Source organism: Sesamum indicum, linkage group LG7 (genome assembly GCF_026168435.1).
Source record: "Sesamum indicum cultivar Baizhima isolate 11 linkage group LG7, ASM2616843v1, whole genome shotgun sequence".
NCBI classification, from domain to species: Eukaryota; Viridiplantae; Streptophyta; class Magnoliopsida; order Lamiales; family Pedaliaceae; genus Sesamum; species Sesamum indicum.
The window spans coordinates 8,494,358-8,513,634 of record NC_142663.1 but is presented as its reverse complement, the minus strand read 5'-3'; the positions used below and the strand labels follow the sequence as shown (position 1 = coordinate 8,513,634).

The window sequence follows — 19,277 nt, the reverse complement described above, 5'->3', positions numbered from 1 at the left end:
AGAAAGGGTTGAAGTTAAAGGATGATAAATCGTAAAGCAAATATTATATTAAATAACTAAATTTAAAGTCCATTTATAATATAGCTACTCTTGAAATATAATTAACATAACTGTTAGGCTACAAGATATAAAAAAATTTATTTTGAAATTGAGGGTATATTCAATTAAGATGATTTCTTCTCAAAAGTAACAAAAAATTTAGTATACTGATAACTTTTAAAATATATAAATAAAAAATATATCAACAAAAGAATATAAAAAAGAAAAATATAGCATTTTACTAAAATAGGTAACTCTCTATAAAATTGAGAATAAATATTGATAATAATTAAAAGTAAGATTTAGAAATAACAATATATATACTAACATATCAGTCATAGACTAAAATTTCAATTGTACACTAACAAAAGAGATATATATTTCAATAAATTTATAAAAATACAACTTAAGATTAGCAAAAGTATATAAGTAATCATCGACAAATAAAAGCATTATTTTATTTATTAAACTAGAATTGCGTATTAAAATTCAATTATACACTGAATTTTTATCATTTAATTCTCAAGTAAATTAATTTAGAAGTGAACTATAAATTATAGAATGAAATGATTTTAGAATAATCATTATCATTTTTTTAAAACTAATTGTAAATATTAATGTTAGAAATATAAATAAAATTATAAAATTACTATTTTTTGTAGCTAATGAATGATATATTCACCTTTTAATATATGTTTTACGTATATATATATATATATATATTCTAATTCTATTAAATTTGGAAAAAAGCTGATTGCAATTTATGCGTTCATCCAATACTTACGTAAAAGGTCTAGTTTAATTATTTTATTGGTCATAACTGAAAAGCATATTAACCAAGAAATCTTTTAATTTTCCAAAAGAGTTTGAGCCTCACCACAAAAACCTCTAAAACGAGGGGTTGGTAAAATGCTTGATCGTCCGCCATTGTCGACAGTGTGAGGTAAAAACATTTGGCTGAATCTATATATAAAGGGTGAAGATGTGATGCCCAAAGCAACAGCCTCCCAAATGTGTCAATTCTATGAGCAATAAAACAATAGATAGCGTAATAGTGTAATAAAAGCTGTTAGGAGAGGGAGAGGGAGAAATTGACTCTCAATCTCTTTCCTGATTAGGGAAAAAATCATGGCTTCGAACATATCATTGGAAGATATAAAAAATGAAACAGTCGATCTTGTAAGTATTAGAATTTTATTTCTTTGTGGTTATTTCGTGGTGTGTTCCATCCTGTTTCATTTTATGAATTACTTTTTGAGATTAATATTTATTTATTGAGGTTTTCTGTAAAAAAAATGTACATATATTTCAATAATTTAGTACATTTTAGTTCTAATTCATTATAAGATTAACTATTTGTGATGAATGCAGGAGAATATCCCCATTGAAGAAGTTTTCCAAGAGTTGAAATGTTCAAGGGATGGTTTGACATCAGATGAAGGAGCCAAAAGGCTCCAGATCTTTGGAGCCAATAAGCTTGAGGAGAAAAAGGAGAGCAAATTCTTGAAGTTCTTAGGGTTCATGTGGAATCCTCTGTCTTGGGTTATGGAGCTTGCAGCCATCATGGCCATTGTTTTGGCCAACGGAGGGGTAAATTCCTTAAACCACCTTCCGAACATCTTTGTTCTCTATATATTGTGTCTTTTAAGAAAGTAGATGAAGTGTGAACATTGATGAAGGAAGCGAACATTTGAATATATGCAGGGCAAGCCCCCAGATTACCCAGACTTCATTGGTATTGTCGTGCTCCTCGTCATCAACTCAACCATAAGTTTCATTGAAGAAAACAATGCAGGAAATGCTGCAGCTGCTCTTATGGCTGGCCTTGCTCCCAAGACCAAGGTTCATATATTCATGGAAACAATAGTATTGGTTAATTGCTTTTCCTTCTATGTACACATTAGACACCATTTTGCTACTAATGCAGGTTTTGAGAGATGGCAAGTGGTCTGAGCAGGATGCCTCAATCCTCGTTCCAGGAGACTTGATCAGCGTCAAGTTAGGGGATATTATCCCGGCTGATGCTCGTCTCTTGGAAGGTGATCCTTTGAAGATCGACCAATCGGCCCTCACTGGGGAATCCCTTGCTGTAACAAAGCACCCTGGTGATGAAGTTTTCTCCGGTTCCACGTGCAAACAAGGTGAGATTGAGGCTGTGGTCATCGCCACTGGTGTTCACACCTTCTTCGGCAAAGCTGCTCATCTTGTTGATAGCACCAACAATGTGGGGCACTTCCAAAAGGTATGGAACGATCTTGGATTTTTAATCAAAATCGCGTTTTTGACACATCAAGATTTATCTCAAGACTTTAAATTCCTGTTTAATCAGGTGTTGACCGCAATTGGGAACTTCTGTATCTGCTCCATCGCTCTGGGGATGATCATTGAAATTATAGTAATGTACCCCATCCAGCATAGAAAGTACAGAGATGGAATTGACAATCTGTTGGTGTTGCTTATTGGAGGTATCCCAATTGCTATGCCGACAGTCTTGTCTGTGACCATGGCTATTGGATCTCATCGCCTGTCGCAACAGGGTGCTATCACAAAAAGGATGACAGCCATTGAGGAAATGGCCGGCATGGACGTGCTTTGCAGTGACAAGACAGGCACGCTCACCCTCAACAAGCTCACTGTCGATAAGAATTTGATTGAGGTGTTCCCCAAGAACGCCGACAAGGACACTGTTGTCTTACTTGCTGCCAGGGCTTCCAGAATCGAGAACCAGGATGCCATTGATGCTTCGATCGTCAACATGCTCGGTGATCCCAAGGAGGTAGAATAATGTTCTTTCCCCCTTTATGGCATCCAATACTTCAGAATTATATAATACACGCTATGTTGTTCATTTACTTAATTGTTGTTTTCTTTATGAGTTTTTTAGGCAAGAGCAGGAATTATTGAGGTGCATTTTTTGCCCTTCAATCCAGTGGAGAAACGTACTGCCATTACTTACTATGACTCTAACGGAAACTGGCACAGATGCAGCAAGGGTGCTCCTGAGCAAGTAAAGTGCTGTAATTCATAATTGTTCATAATCATACAAAGGGTTTCTTCTCTTCAGTTCTCACTAAAGTTTTTTTTTAATTTGACAGATTATTGAACTTTGTGAGCTCAAAGGTGAGACCCTAAAGAGGGCTCATGAGATCATCGACAACTTTGCGAACCGCGGTCTACGATCTCTTGGCGTTGCACGACAAGTTAGTGAAGCTTCCACATTTAAAGGCTATACATATCTATAATCATTCATATTGTGATATTATGGTATATGTCTTTGCAGACTATTCCTGAGAAAAACAAAGAGAGTGCTGGTGGCCCTTGGGAGTTTGTTGGCTTGTTGCCTTTGTTTGACCCCCCAAGGCATGACAGTGCAGAGACTATCAAGAAAGCTCTTGACCTTGGTGTGAATGTGAAGATGATCACCGGTGACCAGCTGGCTATTGGCAAAGAGACTGGTCGTAGGCTTGGAATGGGTACCAACATGTATCCATCTTCCAGCCTTCTTGGCCAGAGCAAGGATGAGTCTATTGCTTCGATGCCCGTTGAAGAACTCATAGAGAAGGCTGATGGATTTGCTGGGGTCTTCCCAGGTATGCAACTATTAAAACTAACACATATGAAGCACTTGGGTAAATGCGCTTTGAATGGAAAACTAAAAAAGTATTTTTCAATGCACAGAGCACAAATATGAGATTGTGAAGAAGCTGCAGGAGAGGAAGCACATTTGTGGTATGACTGGAGATGGTGTAAATGATGCACCAGCACTCAAGAAGGCAGACATTGGCATCGCTGTAGCGGATGCAACTGATGCTGCCAGGGGCGCATCGGACATTGTTCTGACTGAGCCAGGACTTAGCGTGATCATAAGCGCAGTGCTTACAAGTCGTGCCATCTTCCAGAGAATGAAGAATTACACCATTTATGCAGTTTCCATCACTATCCGTATTGTCATGGGATTCATGCTAATTGCGCTCATTTGGAAGTTTGACTTCTCACCATTCATGGTTTTGATCATCGCTATCCTGAATGACGGTACCATCATGACCATCTCCAAGGATAGGGTGAAGCCATCTCCACTACCCGACTCATGGAAGCTCAAGGAAATCTTTGCAACCGGCATTGTCCTTGGGACGTATATGGCTATCATGACTGTTGTTTTCTTCTATCTCGCGTCTGATACCGACTTCTTCTCTGTAAGTTTTGGTCCTCAAAGCCTAAAGAAATCTTGTTTCTTTTGTTTTTAACCTTATGACCTTAAGGAAACAAATGAAACTATTTGTTATTGCCTATAGGATACCTTTAAGGTGAGATCAATCAGGAACAATTTCGAGGAGCTTACTGCTGCCCTTTACCTTCAAGTGAGCATTATTAGTCAGGCACTCATCTTTGTGACGCGATCAAGAAGCTGGTCATTTATCGAGCGCCCTGGTCTCTTGCTTGTCGGAGCTTTCTTGATTGCCCAGTTGGTGAGTCACGTAGAAAACTAAAACTCATCATCAGTTCCAACATTGATTAACTTGATCAACTCTTTGAAGCTATGAACTAATTATGAGTTCTTGGATTGACTGCAGTTGGCTACCATCATTGCTGTATATGCACACTGGGAATTTGCAAGAATTAGGGGCATTGGATGGGGCTGGGGTGGAGTCATCTGGATCTACAGCATTGTCACTTACATCCCACTTGACGTTATCAAGTTCGGGATTCGCTTCGCTTTGAGCGGCAAAGCTTGGGATTCCATGATCCAGAACAGGGTACACTAACAAAATCAAAACCTGAAAAATCGCACCTAGTTTCTTGATTTTCTTCTCCTTCAGCATCTTTACACTGATTTTTTTGTTTCTCTTTGCAAATCAGACTGCTTTCACCACCAAGAAAGATTATGGTAAAGGTGAGAGAGAAGCTCAATGGGCAATGGCTCAACGCACCCTTCATGGGCTCTCAACCACTGAAACTCCTGGCAATGAGAATAGCTACAAGGAATTGTCTGAAATCGCCGAGCAGGCAAAGAGAAGGGCTGAAGTTGCAAGGTATCCACTTAATCCTTAGTGAGAAAGCAAAATGTTACTGATCAAAGAATATATGCTTAGCTCTTATTCTCACAACAAAAATGATGTTGCAGGCTGAGGGAGCTCCACACTCTTAAGGGACACGTCGAGTCAGTCGTCAAGCTGAAGGGTTTGGACATAGAGACCATCCAACAACACTACACTGTGTAAGAATGTGTGGAAAGATCATGGTCAACTCTTGAACAAGAGAGGGGATGCAATAACTGAAGATTAACAGACAATTTAAGCACTCCTTGAGGTGGGAGGCGTGTTCATTAAAGTTATGAAATAAGCTTGCGAGAAATTATGTGTTTATAATTATTAGATGGTCCTTTGTATTATTATTTTTATAAGAATGTTTATGGTTTTTTGTTTTTTTTGGGTTGTCTAGAGCAATTTTTATTTCCCAAGAGTGGAAAATATTCACTTTATACCTTTCTTCTTTAATATAAAATTATTTTTTATTATGAAGTTGATTTGTCTATATATTTTCCATCATTTTAAGGAGAAAGAAAATATTTTGGGTAGTCAATCATTGTTTTTAGTGATAAATTATAATGCCTAAATTAATCGATGAATGTGAAGTCATCTATTCAAATAAAACAAAAAAAAAGAAGAAAACTAATTCAAAATTCATCTTTAAGAAAAAGGTTTAAGTACACCTTATTTTCTTCAATTATATGTAATGTATTATTTACTTTTTAAACTAACAAATTTAACATTTATCACCTAGCGTTATATAATTGGACAAATTATATATATATATATATATATATATATATATATGTTTAATGCACAAAAACTAGTGTTTAATATTCTTAAATTCAACTTGAAATCTTTCTTTAACTAGAATAAGAAATATTTCGATTATAATAACTTAAATAATTCATAACAAAACAGTTATAAGTTTAAACACAAAAATGGTGAACATAAAAAAGTTGTTCGGATATTTTTATTTCAAAATTAAGTTATATGTTAACTATTTAATATAAGGAAGATTAGACTTTTGTATGTACTTGTAAGGTGCGCGTGCAATGATAATTAATATTTATTTTATTTTATGATTTTTAAAATATAATTATAAAAGTTACTAACATGTTAAAGATTTTCAATTGTTCTGAAAAATATAATTATTCACAATATTTTTTAAGTAGTAATATAATAGTTATTATATGTCTTATAATTACTACAACTAGTAAGATTTTTTTACATTTCATTGTTTGGGAGTTTTCCCCATTTTATTTTCTCAAAATTTTCTCTTGCCTTTTGTTTGCTTCTGTATCATTAAGTCAACTATTTTGGTGCAATTATTGAGAAATATAATCTTAATTTTGATTTTTTATGCAAAGTTTTATTTATAATATTTTTTTACAGCATAGGTTGTAGTAAATTATGTAGATTTGCTGTAAAATTTATTATCTTTTTCTTGGGTCACTTATAAATATGTTGGAGTTTGTTTCTCTCTTAGTAGCTAAGCTCCAGTACAGAAAAAGACTCGGGATTTGTAATGGTTATGGCCATTCCAAAATGCATGGCTGTTGTTACGGATTTATAATGATTAGAATGTTATGATGTCATGTCAGGGCTGATAACAATTTAAATTATTTGTAATGGTCGAAACTGTTTAAGAAGTTGTTACAATATTAATATATCCGTAAAGCTGCTATATAATACTGGCCATTACACTGTGTAAAGGCTTTTGCAATTGTCTTTGAAGTTAAGGACGACCATTGTTTTGTATAATTCTAGCCGTTACTAAAGTTGTATGAAAAATTGCTGCTAATTTGTTAACATGAAAAACCATTAAAAAAATCATTACGTATCTTTGACCATTACTATTTTCATATAATTTTTGTCACGGTCGTTAACATTTGTAACGGCTCTTGAGAAAAATGTGAAAGCCACTGTAAAAAATGGGAGAAATTGTATGTTGGAAAGGTGTTACAAAAACCGTAGAAATATGGACGGCTTCTTTAACCAAATAGTGTGACAAAAATTGTTCTAAATACGGACATTATAACAGCTATATTTTTCGTTCCAAAGGCTTACAATATGCCAAAATATTATAATTGGACTTTGATTGGCGAAGAGCCGTTTCAGGAGTACTTTGATGTCCTAACTGCCCTTTCAGTGCAGGAGGAGCAAACCCAACTGTTCATGAGGAGGGTAATTATTTACACTGGGATGATGATCAATAGATTGATTGGGCGCGAGGATGGTTTTTTATTCAATCGGGCTGGGTTATTTTTCTTCTTGCCATGATAATGTGCCTAATGATGGTAAAGGTCCTGTCTTACTGATGTCCGTCCTAGTTCATATTATGACGACGGCGGCCCCTATGATTATGTGTTAAGGTTGGCAGATTGGTTTTACGATATAGTGCATGTTGCTGACCAACCATTGTGGAACGGTTGCACCTAATCACAATTGGCATTTGTTGTTGAGTTGGTGAATATCAAAGTGGACGGCCATATTTATGAGTGGTCAATCATATGATCAAATAACCCAGTGAGTGGGCTAATAAAATATTGCACCCCGGTCACACCCTGCCGAGAGATTACTACGGTAAGGAGAAATTGATAAAGGATTTGGGTTTACCCATTGAGAAGATTGATGTGTTTAAGAATGATTGTATGTTGTACTGGAAGGACGACATCGATCTGGAATACTACAAGTTTTGTGAAGACGATAGGTACAAGCTGACGTGGGATCTAGACCCCCACCGCAATAAGTCCCCGTATCTCATTCTTAGGTACCTACCACTTACTCCTCGTCTGCAGAGGTTGTATGCTTCGAAAGCAACAGTAGAGCACATGACGTGGCATGCCACACATCATACGGAAAAGGGCTTAATGTGTCATCCTTCCGATGCAAAGGCTTGAAAGCATTTTGACTGGACGTATCCCAATTTGCAACATAGTCGTGTAATGTTCGGCTGGGTCTTTGCACAGAGATTTTGCGCTGCACGGGCAATATGGTCGTACTTATTTATGCTGACCCGTTATCAGTACACCGTACAATATCCACCCGTGTATGTGCATAAGTTTTGAGTACATGTTTCTTACTATAGTGATCCCTGACCCTTCTAGTCCAAATTGTCTGATTGATGTGTACTTAAAATAGTTAATCGAAGATATATTGTAATTGTGGCATGTGGGTGTTCGAACGTACGACAATGCCATGGACAAGGCATTCATTATGCGAGCGGTATTGATGTAGATTGTGAACGACCTACCCACGTATGCGATTGGGTTCGAATGGAGTACCGCCAATATTATGGGGTATTCAGTTTGTATAGATGCTACACGGGCATTCCGTCTGCAGAATGATAGGAAGACATGCTCTTTTGACTGCCAAAGACATTTTCTCATTGAGGACCATCCCTATCGAAGGAACAAGAAAGCCTTCATAAAGAATCTTATGGAATATAAGGTTGCACGTCCGAGGTTGACAGGTTGGAGTGGCCAGAGGGCGGCTGCGGTAGCGGTAAGTAAATTACAAATTTTACTATTATTCTTTTATTCATTTTGGACTTAAGTTCTAACAAAAATGTTTATTTTGCAGGAGACGTTCCAGAAGATGATGGAGGATCATCAGCCGCAGCCCACGATCGATGACTCTGAGGCCCCAGTCAAATCGGAGGCTTCGATGGTGATGATGGGTACTAGCTATGGATTGGCTGCAGTTGGGGCCAAGAGCAAGGGCCGTGTATTTGGCCTTGGTTCTAAGGCCCAGGCCACAGCCAGCAGGACCTACACATCACCATCGCCATGGACACCACCGCTATCACCACCACAAACAAACCCCGCAATGGAGGACTGCATCAGCCGGCTGGAGTTGATGGTGGTCGACATGATGGCGATGATGAAAGAAATGTGGACCAATTCTTCCAGTGCGGAACCATCACAACTGTCGGCTTCCATTACTGCCCTAGCCCCAGCCCCAACCGAGCCTCCCACAGATCTCCCGTCCATGAATGAGGAGGATATGGATGTGAGGGATTATATTAGAATTTTTTTTAAAACTTTGTAATTAAACAATATTTTTTAAATAATATAATCTTTTTTATTAATAATTTATGTTTCATAATATTTATTACATTCCATTATTTTATTTTTATTCACTTTAAAAAATTCAAAAACATAATTATTTTAAATTAAATAAAATAATTATTACAATATGTAAATCAAATTATATATTAAATATATAAATTCAATTATTTATTCGAATTTATTACATATATAAATATGATTTTTCCAAATACAATTACAAAATAAATTCTAAAAAAGTATTCCTAAATTGCCTAAGACCATTCCTAAATGAATGCCAAATACAACCTTTAATATCACAAATATACAATTTCAAAGACCGTGCCTAAATATATCTCCTTCATAAATATGTTCCAAAATCTGTCAATAGCATTACAAAGAACGTTCCAACTACGTTTCACAAAAGTATTTCTAAATTACCAAGACAGTTTCAAAATGTATGCCAAATACAATCTCTAAATAAGGATACACTTCCTAAGATCGTGTCTAAATAATCCCGTCTTAAATACCATGAGTTCCAAAACTCTTTCACAAGTATTACTATGACCATTCTAAATTCATACTGAATATTTCATCGAACCGTTACTAATTTTATCCAAACCGTTCCAATAAAATAAATTATATTCTCATATTGAATTACAATATTAGGAACAGTCAAGCACTCTGTATTACTATACCCGTGCCTATTTTGGCACACTTTTTTATAAACCGTTCCTAAATTTTTCTAACTCCATCTACAGCGAAGAAACAAATCATTCCTACTACTGGTTCAAATTAATTACCCTATTTTGAACTGTTCCAAATGTTCAAAAAGTCGTTTCTAAGCCCGTGTTGTTGCCAAACAGCGATGTTGACTATAATTGCATTATAACGGCAAGATTCAACACGTTTATAGTAGATTTATGATAAGAATCTTCTTCCCTCAAAATGAAAGAATGGGGAGGGTACTTATACTATCACATAGTTATATTATTTAAGGTAGGTGAGGATGAAGTACCATTTTCCCCTACACCTACTCCTATTACATGGATGCAATTTGTTTGATGGATGTGTTTCAATAATCTATCACATTACACTAATTTGGCAAGTTTGCCTACATTATTTTTTTACAAGAGATATATTCTTCCTTCACTCTCTACCTGTTTATATGAAGGCTGCAACTCATTGAAAGTCTAATGAAATGCAGAACAAGTAGGATCTATAAGTAGAAGTGAGAGATGATGGGTTAAAGCTGCGTTGACGATCTTGTTAATAATCGATGTGAATGTGTATGTGTATGTGTGTGTGTGTGTCTGAAACACAGATTGAAGTGATGGATTCGAAGTGTAAGTCTACGTCAATATCTAACCCAAACTTGGCTCGAAGTTTTCTGAATGTGCATCTAACAACAGAGAGTACTTTAGGATCATTTTCCAAACAAAAGAAATATTCCATACAACGTGTGACAATAGAAAAATGAAGAAAAATACAATGTTGGCCAATTTCTTATTTTACCAAAATCTTATCTCTATTACAAAAACACAATCATTCTATATTTTCCATACTAAATAAAACCCAAGTTTCTCATCAAAATATGTAACCCTTAGCAAGAAACAAAATGACGTTGTTCTTCTAGTAACTTTTGCTACACATTTTAGTTATTAACTACCTTTTAGAATGGTTTTTCTGTTCTAGTAAAAATATTTGTAAGGGAAGACTAATTTTCTTTTAGTGATCTTCACTTTGTATTCCCTCTCTTGTTCCACAGTAAACCATAATCCTTGCCCACATTTTTACACAGTGTAGTGTTGTTGAATGGTTTCAATCTCCAATCCCTTTAGCTTGACGACTGACTCGACGTGACCCTTAAGAGTGTGGAGCTCCCTCAGCCTGCGACATTATTTTTCTAGTAAGAATATGAACTAAGCGAAAATCATGTTATCAATAACATTTTCTTTTCTCAGTAAGAATCAAGTGGATACCTTGCAACTTCAGCCCTTCTCTTTGCTTGCTCGGCAATTTCGGATAGTTCCCTGTAGCTTTTGTCATTGAACAACTCAGCGGTTTCAGGTGTTGAGAGGCCATGAAGGGTGCGTTGAGCTACTGCCCACTGTGCTTCTCTCTCCCCCCTACCGTAATCTTTCTTGGTGGTGAAAGCAGTCTAAGTCGTAAAGACAAACAAAATAGATTAGTATAAAGTGAGTGTTGTAGGAGAAGTAAATCAAGAACGTAGGTGTGGTTTTGATGCTGTGTATTTACCCTTTTCTGGATCATGGAATCCCAAGCTTTGCCGCTCAATGCAAAGCGAATCCCAAACTTGATAATGTCAAGTGGGATGTAAGTGACAATACTATAGATCCAGATGATTCCAGCCCAGCCCCATCCAATGCCCTTAATTCTTGCGAAGTCCCAGTGTGCATACACAGCAATAATAGTAGCCAACTGCAATCAATCCAAGAACTCATTATTAGTTTATAGTTTAAAGAGTTGATCGATCAAATTAATTATCATGAATTTATGGTGAGCTTTAATTAGCTTTTTTTGTGACTCACCAACTGAGCGATCAAGAAAGCTCCGACAAGCAAGAGACCAGGGCGTTCAATAAATGACCAGCTTCTTGACCTCGTGACAAAAATGAGTGCCTGACTGATAATGCTCACTTGAAGGTAAAGGGCAGCAGTAAGCTCCTCCGGGTGGTTCCTGATCGATCTCACCTTAAATGTATCCTGTAAGCAATAAATAGTGTGTGAGTCATCAACCTGTGCTTTGTCTCTTTAAGGTTATAAGGGTAAGAACAACATACCGAGAAGAAGTCAGTATCAGATGCGAGATAGAAGAAAACAACAGTCATGATAGCCATGTAGGTCCCAAGGACAATGCCGGTGGCAAAGATTTCCTTAAGCTTCCATGAGTCGGGCAATGGAGATGGTTTCACCCTGTCCTTAGAGATGGTCATGATGGTACCATCATTCAAGATTGCGATGATCAAAACCATGAAAGGGGAGAAGTCAAACTTCCAGATGAGGGCAATGAGCATGAATCCCATGACAATACGAATGGTGATGGACACTGCATAAATAGTATAATTCTTCATTCTCTGGAAGATAGCTCGACTTGTAAGCACCGCACTCACAATAACGCTAAGTCCTGGTTCAGTCAAGACGATGTCCGATGCGCTCCTGGCAGCATCAGTTGCATCCGCTACAGCTATGCCAATGTCTGCCTTCTTGAGTGCTGGTGCATCATTCACACCATCTCCGGTCATACCACAAATGTGCTTCCTCTCTTGCAGTTTCTTCACAATCTCATATTTGTGCTCTGTGTATTGAAAAAATCTTGTCAGTTTTTTCATTCATAAGTTCACATGCATTTATAATTATGGTTTCTTACCTGGGAAGACTCCAGCAAAGCCATCAGCCTTTTCTATAAGTTCCTCCACAGGCATCGAAGCAATGGACTCATCTTTGTTCTGGCCAAGAAGGGTGGAAGATGGATACATATTGGTACCCATTCCAAGCCTACGCCCAGTCTCTTTGCCAATAGCTAGTTGGTCACCGGTGATCATCTTCACGTTCACACCAAGCTCAAGAGCCTTCTTGATAGTCTCTGCACTGTCATGCCTTGGGGGGTCAAACAAAGGCAACAAGCCGACGAACTCCCACGGATCACCCTCACTCTCTTTGTTTTTCTCAGGAATAGTCTGGAATGACATGTACCACAGTGTCAAGGTATGAACGATCATATGCATATATACCATTTAAAAAACAGAAGCATAACTAACCTGTCGTGCAACGGCAAGAGATCGAAGACCGCGATTTGCAAAGTTGTCGATGATCTCATGAGCCCTCTTAAGAGTGTCACCTTTGAGCTTACAAAGTTCAATGATCTGTGAAATCAACAAAAAGTTTAGCTAGAATTGAAGAGAGGAAACCTTTTGTATGATTAAGAACAATTATAGGATTTTAGCTCTTTACCTGCTCAGGAGCACCTTTGCTGCACCTATGCCAGTTTCCGTTGGAATCATAGTAGGTAATGGCGGTACGTTTGTCCACTGGGTTGAAAGGCAAGAAATGCACCTCAATAATTCCTGCCCTAGCCTAAAACACTCACAAAACAGTAATCAAGGATACGAACAACAGATTGCATGCTATGTAACTATCAAATATGGGTGGTCTTAAAGAGAGGGAAAGAAAAATTTTTTCTACCTCCTTGGGATCACCGAGCATGTTAACGATCGAAGCATCAATTGCGTCCTGGTTCTCGATTCTAGAAGCCCTGGCAGCAAGCAAGACAACAGTGTCCTTGTCAGCGTTCTTAGGGAACACCTCAATCAAATTCTTGTCCACAGTGAGCTTGTTGAGGGTGAGGGTGCCGGTCTTGTCACTGCAAAGCACATCCATGCCGGCCATTTCCTCAATGGCTGTCATCCTTTTTGTGATGGCACCTTGTTGCGACAGGCGATGAGATCCAATAGCCATGGTGACAGATAAGACTGTCGGCATAGCAATTGGGATACCTCCAATGAGCAGCACCAACAGATTGTCAATTCCATCTCTATATCTTCTGTGTTGGATGGGGTACATCACTATAATTTCAATTATCATCCCCAATGCAATAGAACAGATACAGAAGTTCCCAATGGCGGTCAAGACCTAATTAACAAGAATTCAGAGTCCTGAGATAAATTTTCATGTGTCAAACTTGCAATTCTAAGTAAAAAACATAAAAAGAAAACGATCATTTCATACCTTTTGGAAGTGTCCAACATTGTTCGTGCTATCTACAAGATGAGCTGCTTTGCCGAAAAAGGTGTGAACACCAGTGGCAATGACTACAGCCTCAATCTCTCCTTGCTTGCAGGTGGAGCCAGAGAATACTTCATCACCAGGGTGCTTAGTTACAGCAAGGGATTCCCCAGTGAGGGCTGACTGATCGATCTTCAAAGGATCACCTTCCAAGAGACGAGCATCAGCAGGGATAATATCCCCCAACTTGACGCTGATCAAGTCTCCCGGAACAAGGATTGAGGCATCCTGCTCAGACCACTTACCATCTCTCAAAACCTGCATTCGTAGGAAAACCGATGTTCAATGCATACATAGAAAGAAAAACAATTAACCAACACTACTATTTTTATCTATGATTATATATGAACCTTAGTTTTGGGAGCAAGGCCAGCCATAAGGGCAGCTGCAGCATTTCCTGCATTATTTTCTTCGATGAAACTAATGGTCGAGTTGATGAACAAGAGCACCACAATACCAATGAAGTCTGGGTAATCTGGGGGCTTGCCCTGCATGTATTAAGAATGTTGGCTTCCTTCAATAATGCTCACAATTTCATTTTCTTTGTTGAAAAGACATAATATATGGAGAACAAAAATGATCTAAAGGTGGTATAACGAATTTACCCCTCCATTGGCCAAAACAATGGCCATGATGGCTGCAAGCTCCATAACCCAAGACAGAGGATTCCACATGAACCCTAAGAATTTCAAGAATTTGCTCTCTTTTTTCTCCTCAAGTTTATTGGCTCCAAAGATCTGGAGCCTTTTGGCTCCTTCATCTGATGTCAAACCATCCCTTGAGCATTTCAACTCTTGGAACACTTCTTCAATGGGGATATTCTCCTACACCATGATAAATAGCCCATTATTCCAATTTAGACCTATCATGCATTAACCACATTCTTATCTCTCACTCTCTCTCTCTCTCTCTCTATATATATATATTATAAAAGTATGAATGAACTAAAAAGTTTTAATTTTTCATGTTTTGATTCAACAAAAACATCCTTATATTTATGTTAGTTTTAGTGGCATTTATGTAAATTAATATTATTATTATCTAAACTTAACTTTGATTATATAATGAATTAATAAATATATTAATTGAAAATATTGAACTTAGATGATTTTGGAATAAAGTTATTAACATTTATCGAATTGTTTAATTTAATTCTAAATTACTAAATTTAGTTTTATAAGTACATCTCTTGTTTATACTTGTCAAAATAAAAAAATATTTATTTATATTGTCTATATAATTATATATAAACACATTTGTATTTACTATTGTAAGACTCTAAACATCACATAATATTTTATAAATTATTAATTCCTTCTGAAAAAAAACAAAAGTTTCTCTACAGAAGCAGTCATTAAAATATCAAATTAGGATTCCATTATTTAATTTATTAACTATTTAATTCTTGTATAATACAATTTAGATTTCTATAAATTTAGTATTGGAAAAAAGAACAAAATACTTACATAGATCTAATTATTTTACATGTAATATAAAAAAAAATAAAGACTATGAGCAGCACATAATCTTGTATATTTCTTAACTATTTTCTGAAAGGCAAAAATATTTCTACACAAGATGTCATTAAAATATTAAATCGGAGCCATTAGTTAATTTCTTAAATATTTAATTTATGTAGTTATACAATTTAGATTATTTCTATAAATTTACTATTGAAGAAAAGAATAAAATTCGTGCATAAATCAAATTATTTGAAACAAATCATATTAATTTTACATGTAACGGATTAAAAATAAAAATATAAAAAAACAAAGAATAAAAGCGTGCAATTGAGTTCATGTGGGATTAATAAGTATCTATTTCTCTAGGTTTCAATCATTTTTCAAAAAACAAAAATTTTATAATTAAGAAAAAATGATCTTATAATTTTAACTATAAATAACTAAAAGAGCACTATAAAAGATAACTACGATTTTGCAATGTCTAATTTATTGTGTACAACAATAATTATGTTAAATAAAGTTTCATAATAAATTAAATTATTAATATATATTAAAACATCATATTGTAAGTTCAAAGGTTTGAATAATTTATGTATATCATACACATGTATAGAGTATGTTCATATATTATGTCCACTATAGTACATTATTGTTTAAAATAAAATTTTGTAACATTGTATAAGAATCAGAGATAATAGAATTATTAAACAAAATAAACTATAAAAAACATTAAATTCTTCAAATATGAAAATGGAATAAAAACTATTAAAATCATCAAAAATTGATTATTCACATTTGGTAAAATGCACATTTTATATCTTACTAATTAAATCTTTTGCCAAGGTGTAATGTACGTAAGTTAACATTGTATGATTTATTCTTCTAGATCGAATAATTGTTTGCATTTCTCGAATTAAATTCAAAAGATTGTTTGTTGAGCAATGCATTCTTAGATGAAAGTTAAAATAAAAATGTATACATATTTTTATTATTTAAAATAAATTTTATGAAAAACAATATTCATATTTCCAACATGAAATGTATGTACTTGGAAACTCAATAAATGAATATAAATCCAGAAGAAGTATTTTATACATGGAATATGTAGAGAAATAACAAAAAAGAAATGAAAAATCATTCTAATACTTACAAGGTCGACTGTTTCATTTTTGATATCTTCCAACGACAAGCTCGAAGCCATTATTTTATTTTCCTAATCAGGAAAGAGATTGAGAGTACAATTTCTCCGTCTCTCTCCTAACAACTTTTATAGCTAACACAATCTAATGTTTTATTACTCAGAAAATTGAGAGGTTAAAGGCTCTTTATAAATATATTCAACCAAGATTCGTTACCTCACATTGTCGAGAATGGCGGAAGATCATGAATTTTGGAGGTTTATTTGGTGAGGCTCAAACTCTTTGGGAAGACTAAAAATAAAATGTTCTTGGTCAATATATTTTTAGTTATGACTTTAAGAGATGGGACGATCCACGAGATTTGTGAAGATCTTTCTAAGAAAAATATTAGATAGAGTCATGTGATCAAACAATTAAGTTCACATCAAAATTGCGAATGAAATAATTAAGTATGCCTTTTGCTAGTACTAGATGAACATGTCGCGCTCTAAATCAGGGGTCATGACACGGATATGCAACCGAGTCTAGAGACTCAGTAACACAAAGCCATCGATCAATACAGGGAGCATTAGTCCTAAACGCTTTTAATAACGAAATTCCATGACATGCCGAATGATAGTTTTAATTATCCTAATAGAATGCATAATTCTGAAGTTTACATTATGCGATCACAAATGAGTAAATTCAAATTATCACAACGAATTGTATATATCCTAACATGACTTCCATCAATTTTCACTCCTAGATACATCAAAGTCTAAGCATTCGAATTTATCCATAAGAAATACAAAAGAAAACGAATAAACGTTCTCTACTACTATTAAGAGCTACCATCAGCAGAAGCTGCAACTCCCAACATAGCTCTTTCGCAAACTCTTCACTCCTTCCCTTTGTAAGATATGATAAATGGAGTGAGCAACCAACAGCTCAGTATGTGGTGTTATTTCTTACTGGATACGAAAATGTCGTGATGTCTAATTAATTGTGCTTTGAATGTTTGGATTTTATATCATTACAACAGTGTTTGAAATTGTGAAGTTTATAGTGTTGTGATGCAGAGTTTTATTATTGAGTGAAGGTTCTCATCGATTGGCTGTAGTCAAGTTTACAGTGTTGTGATGAAAAGTTTTATTATTGAGTTTGAAATTATTTGATAATTATTATTGATATAATTATTTGTTGTTGTTAGATAATGATAAAAAAAAAAAGGATATTTAACCCTTTTTTCCCCATTCGACGTGGTTGTTAAATGTATTAGTGTGATATTATACTAACATCTAATAACATATTATTTATTTATATGTTAAAAAGAGTTTGGTATCAAATTTCTTGATATTTAAATTTCAGAGGGCTAATATGATATCAATTAAAAAAACATTCTACATTAGCTTAATATTTTTCAAAAAAATATGAAGCTATTTATTGATCCATGAGCAATAAATAACATTAAGATAAATAATATTAAGTACAAAGGATCATTGATCATAGCATTTAACCGCCCCTTAATTTTTTTACATACTCGAAGTTTATTTGAAAAAGTTTCTGGCATATAAAAGTATTAAAAGTATTTTTCCTTCCTAAAAAAAAATTAATTTGGCAATTTTACAAATTTTAGAAACTAAATAAAATATAATAAACTTAAATAGACCATTTTATTTTTCATAAAGTCAAAATCCAACTCTAATTTTGTTGGAAAAAAGTCATCAGAAGGACCAAATTGAGATAAAGCGAAAGAATAGGGAAGCTAAGAAAACAAGAAATGAACTTAATGACAGCACAAGAAAATATATATTTTGTGGCAAAGTGATTAGTGACAACATAAACAATCACGAAATATTGTAATTAGTGACAAGATTTTGTACTTTTAAGAGATGAGTTGAATTATCACTAAAAGTATATTTGGTTGAGGGTGAAAAGTGGAAGTACAAGAAAAATAGAAGTAAAAAAATAAATGTGTAAGAAATAGTTTAATGTTTGATTAATAGAAAGAGATGGAGGTGAAGTCAAAGTGACAAATATAATGACAACGTTCAAGTTGTCGCTAAAAACTACGGACTAATGTGAAATGGCCTTTTTGTTGTCACTATAAGGAATTAGTGACATTAAATTTTACTAGTGACAAGATCCTAATATATATTTTGTGACTTACGGATATTGTCACTCAAAAGGTTATATCTTGTAATGTGGACTAAACTGATCTAAGCAAACTTGAGGGACAAACTATACTATAATCATTACTTTTTATCGATCTCTTTATATTATAATTTTTTTTATTTTACATCAACTACTACACTATAAACAATTGTGGGATTTGGAGTGGGTTTAGGAACAATTTATTTTATGGAATGAGAAATTACTAGCTGGACATTTTTGGACCAGAGTTTGGAACGACCATGGAATGGGAGCCCTTTCGCTGTAATAGATGGTGTTTCAAATATTCTGGAAAAGATGGCCAAACTATTATTAATTAGCAATGACTTTTGTAAGAGTTAAGATCATATAATTTCTTTTCTTTGTTCACCTAAATTTTAATAGATGTTAAACTTTATAAATAATTATGATACCTCAATTAATAACTTAAATCACCTTTATACTATCTATTACAACTTTGTTGTTTAGGCCAAATTGCATATTATTCGGCCCTATATTTTAAAAAATTAGCTAAAAAATACCCTTATATTTAAAAAATAGGTAAAAAGGCCCCTCTATTTTCTAAAACCCTGCTCAAGAAGCGAACGAAAGGTGAAGTGCACTC

The 19,277-nt window shown here is 34.8% G+C and overlaps 2 protein-coding genes across 3 annotated transcripts; one reads left to right on the top strand and one right to left on the bottom strand.

The window, feature by feature from the left end:
- The first annotated feature begins 1,025 nt into the window (after positions 1 to 1,025).
- On the top strand, positions 1,026 to 5,554 carry LOC105166385 (ATPase 8, plasma membrane-type). Of its 2 annotated transcripts, XM_011085723.3 has the most exons (13): positions 1,026 to 1,218; positions 1,411 to 1,629; positions 1,744 to 1,881; positions 1,967 to 2,281; positions 2,369 to 2,815; positions 2,924 to 3,046; positions 3,135 to 3,239; positions 3,320 to 3,629; positions 3,718 to 4,232; positions 4,332 to 4,505; positions 4,611 to 4,793; positions 4,897 to 5,069; positions 5,162 to 5,554. In XM_011085723.3, exons 1-13 carry the CDS (start codon positions 1,168 to 1,170, stop codon positions 5,256 to 5,258), a joined length of 2,850 nt encoding a protein of 949 aa, XP_011084025.1. In that variant the 5' UTR covers positions 1,026 to 1,167; the 3' UTR covers positions 5,259 to 5,554. The 2 variants fall into 2 exon arrangements, with proteins under 2 accessions (XP_011084025.1, XP_020551113.1); XM_020695454.2 differs by having other exon boundaries at positions 1,967 to 2,815.
- A 5,027-nt stretch (positions 5,555 to 10,581) lies between these two features.
- On the bottom strand, positions 10,582 to 16,671 carry LOC105166386 (ATPase 8, plasma membrane-type). Its single transcript, XM_011085724.2, has 13 exons — positions 16,534 to 16,671; positions 14,526 to 14,744; positions 14,271 to 14,408; positions 13,864 to 14,178; positions 13,321 to 13,767; positions 13,090 to 13,212; positions 12,897 to 13,001; positions 12,506 to 12,815; positions 11,919 to 12,433; positions 11,668 to 11,841; positions 11,375 to 11,557; positions 11,098 to 11,276; positions 10,582 to 11,005 (listed from the first exon to the last, which is right to left on the bottom strand). Exons 1-13 carry the CDS (start codon positions 16,582 to 16,584, stop codon positions 10,909 to 10,911), a joined length of 2,856 nt encoding a protein of 951 aa, XP_011084026.1. The 5' UTR covers positions 16,585 to 16,671; the 3' UTR covers positions 10,582 to 10,908.
- Between the last annotated feature and the right edge of the window lie 2,606 nt (positions 16,672 to 19,277).

Bases quoted from the DNA above. Each gene is read 5' to 3' on its own strand.
- LOC105166385 (XM_020695454.2), top strand. From the start codon at position 1,168: ATGGCTTCGAACATATCATTGGAAGATATAAAAAATGAAACAGTCGAT. The intron at 3,240-3,319 runs GTTAGTGAAGCT...ATGTCTTTGCAG, and splicing joins CTCTTGGCGTTGCACGACAA to ACTATTCCTGAGAAAAACAA. The intron at 5,070-5,161 runs GTATCCACTTAA...ATGATGTTGCAG, and splicing joins AGAAGGGCTGAAGTTGCAAG to GCTGAGGGAGCTCCACACTC.
- LOC105166386 (XM_011085724.2), bottom strand. From the start codon at position 16,584: ATGGCTTCGAGCTTGTCGTTGGAAGATATCAAAAATGAAACAGTCGAC. The intron at 13,002-13,089 runs GTAAAGAGCTAA...TTGATTTCACAG, and splicing joins GCAAAGGTGCTCCTGAGCAG to ATCATTGAACTTTGTAAGCT. The intron at 11,006-11,097 runs GTATCCACTTGA...ATAATGTCGCAG, and splicing joins AGAAGGGCTGAAGTTGCAAG to GCTGAGGGAGCTCCACACTC.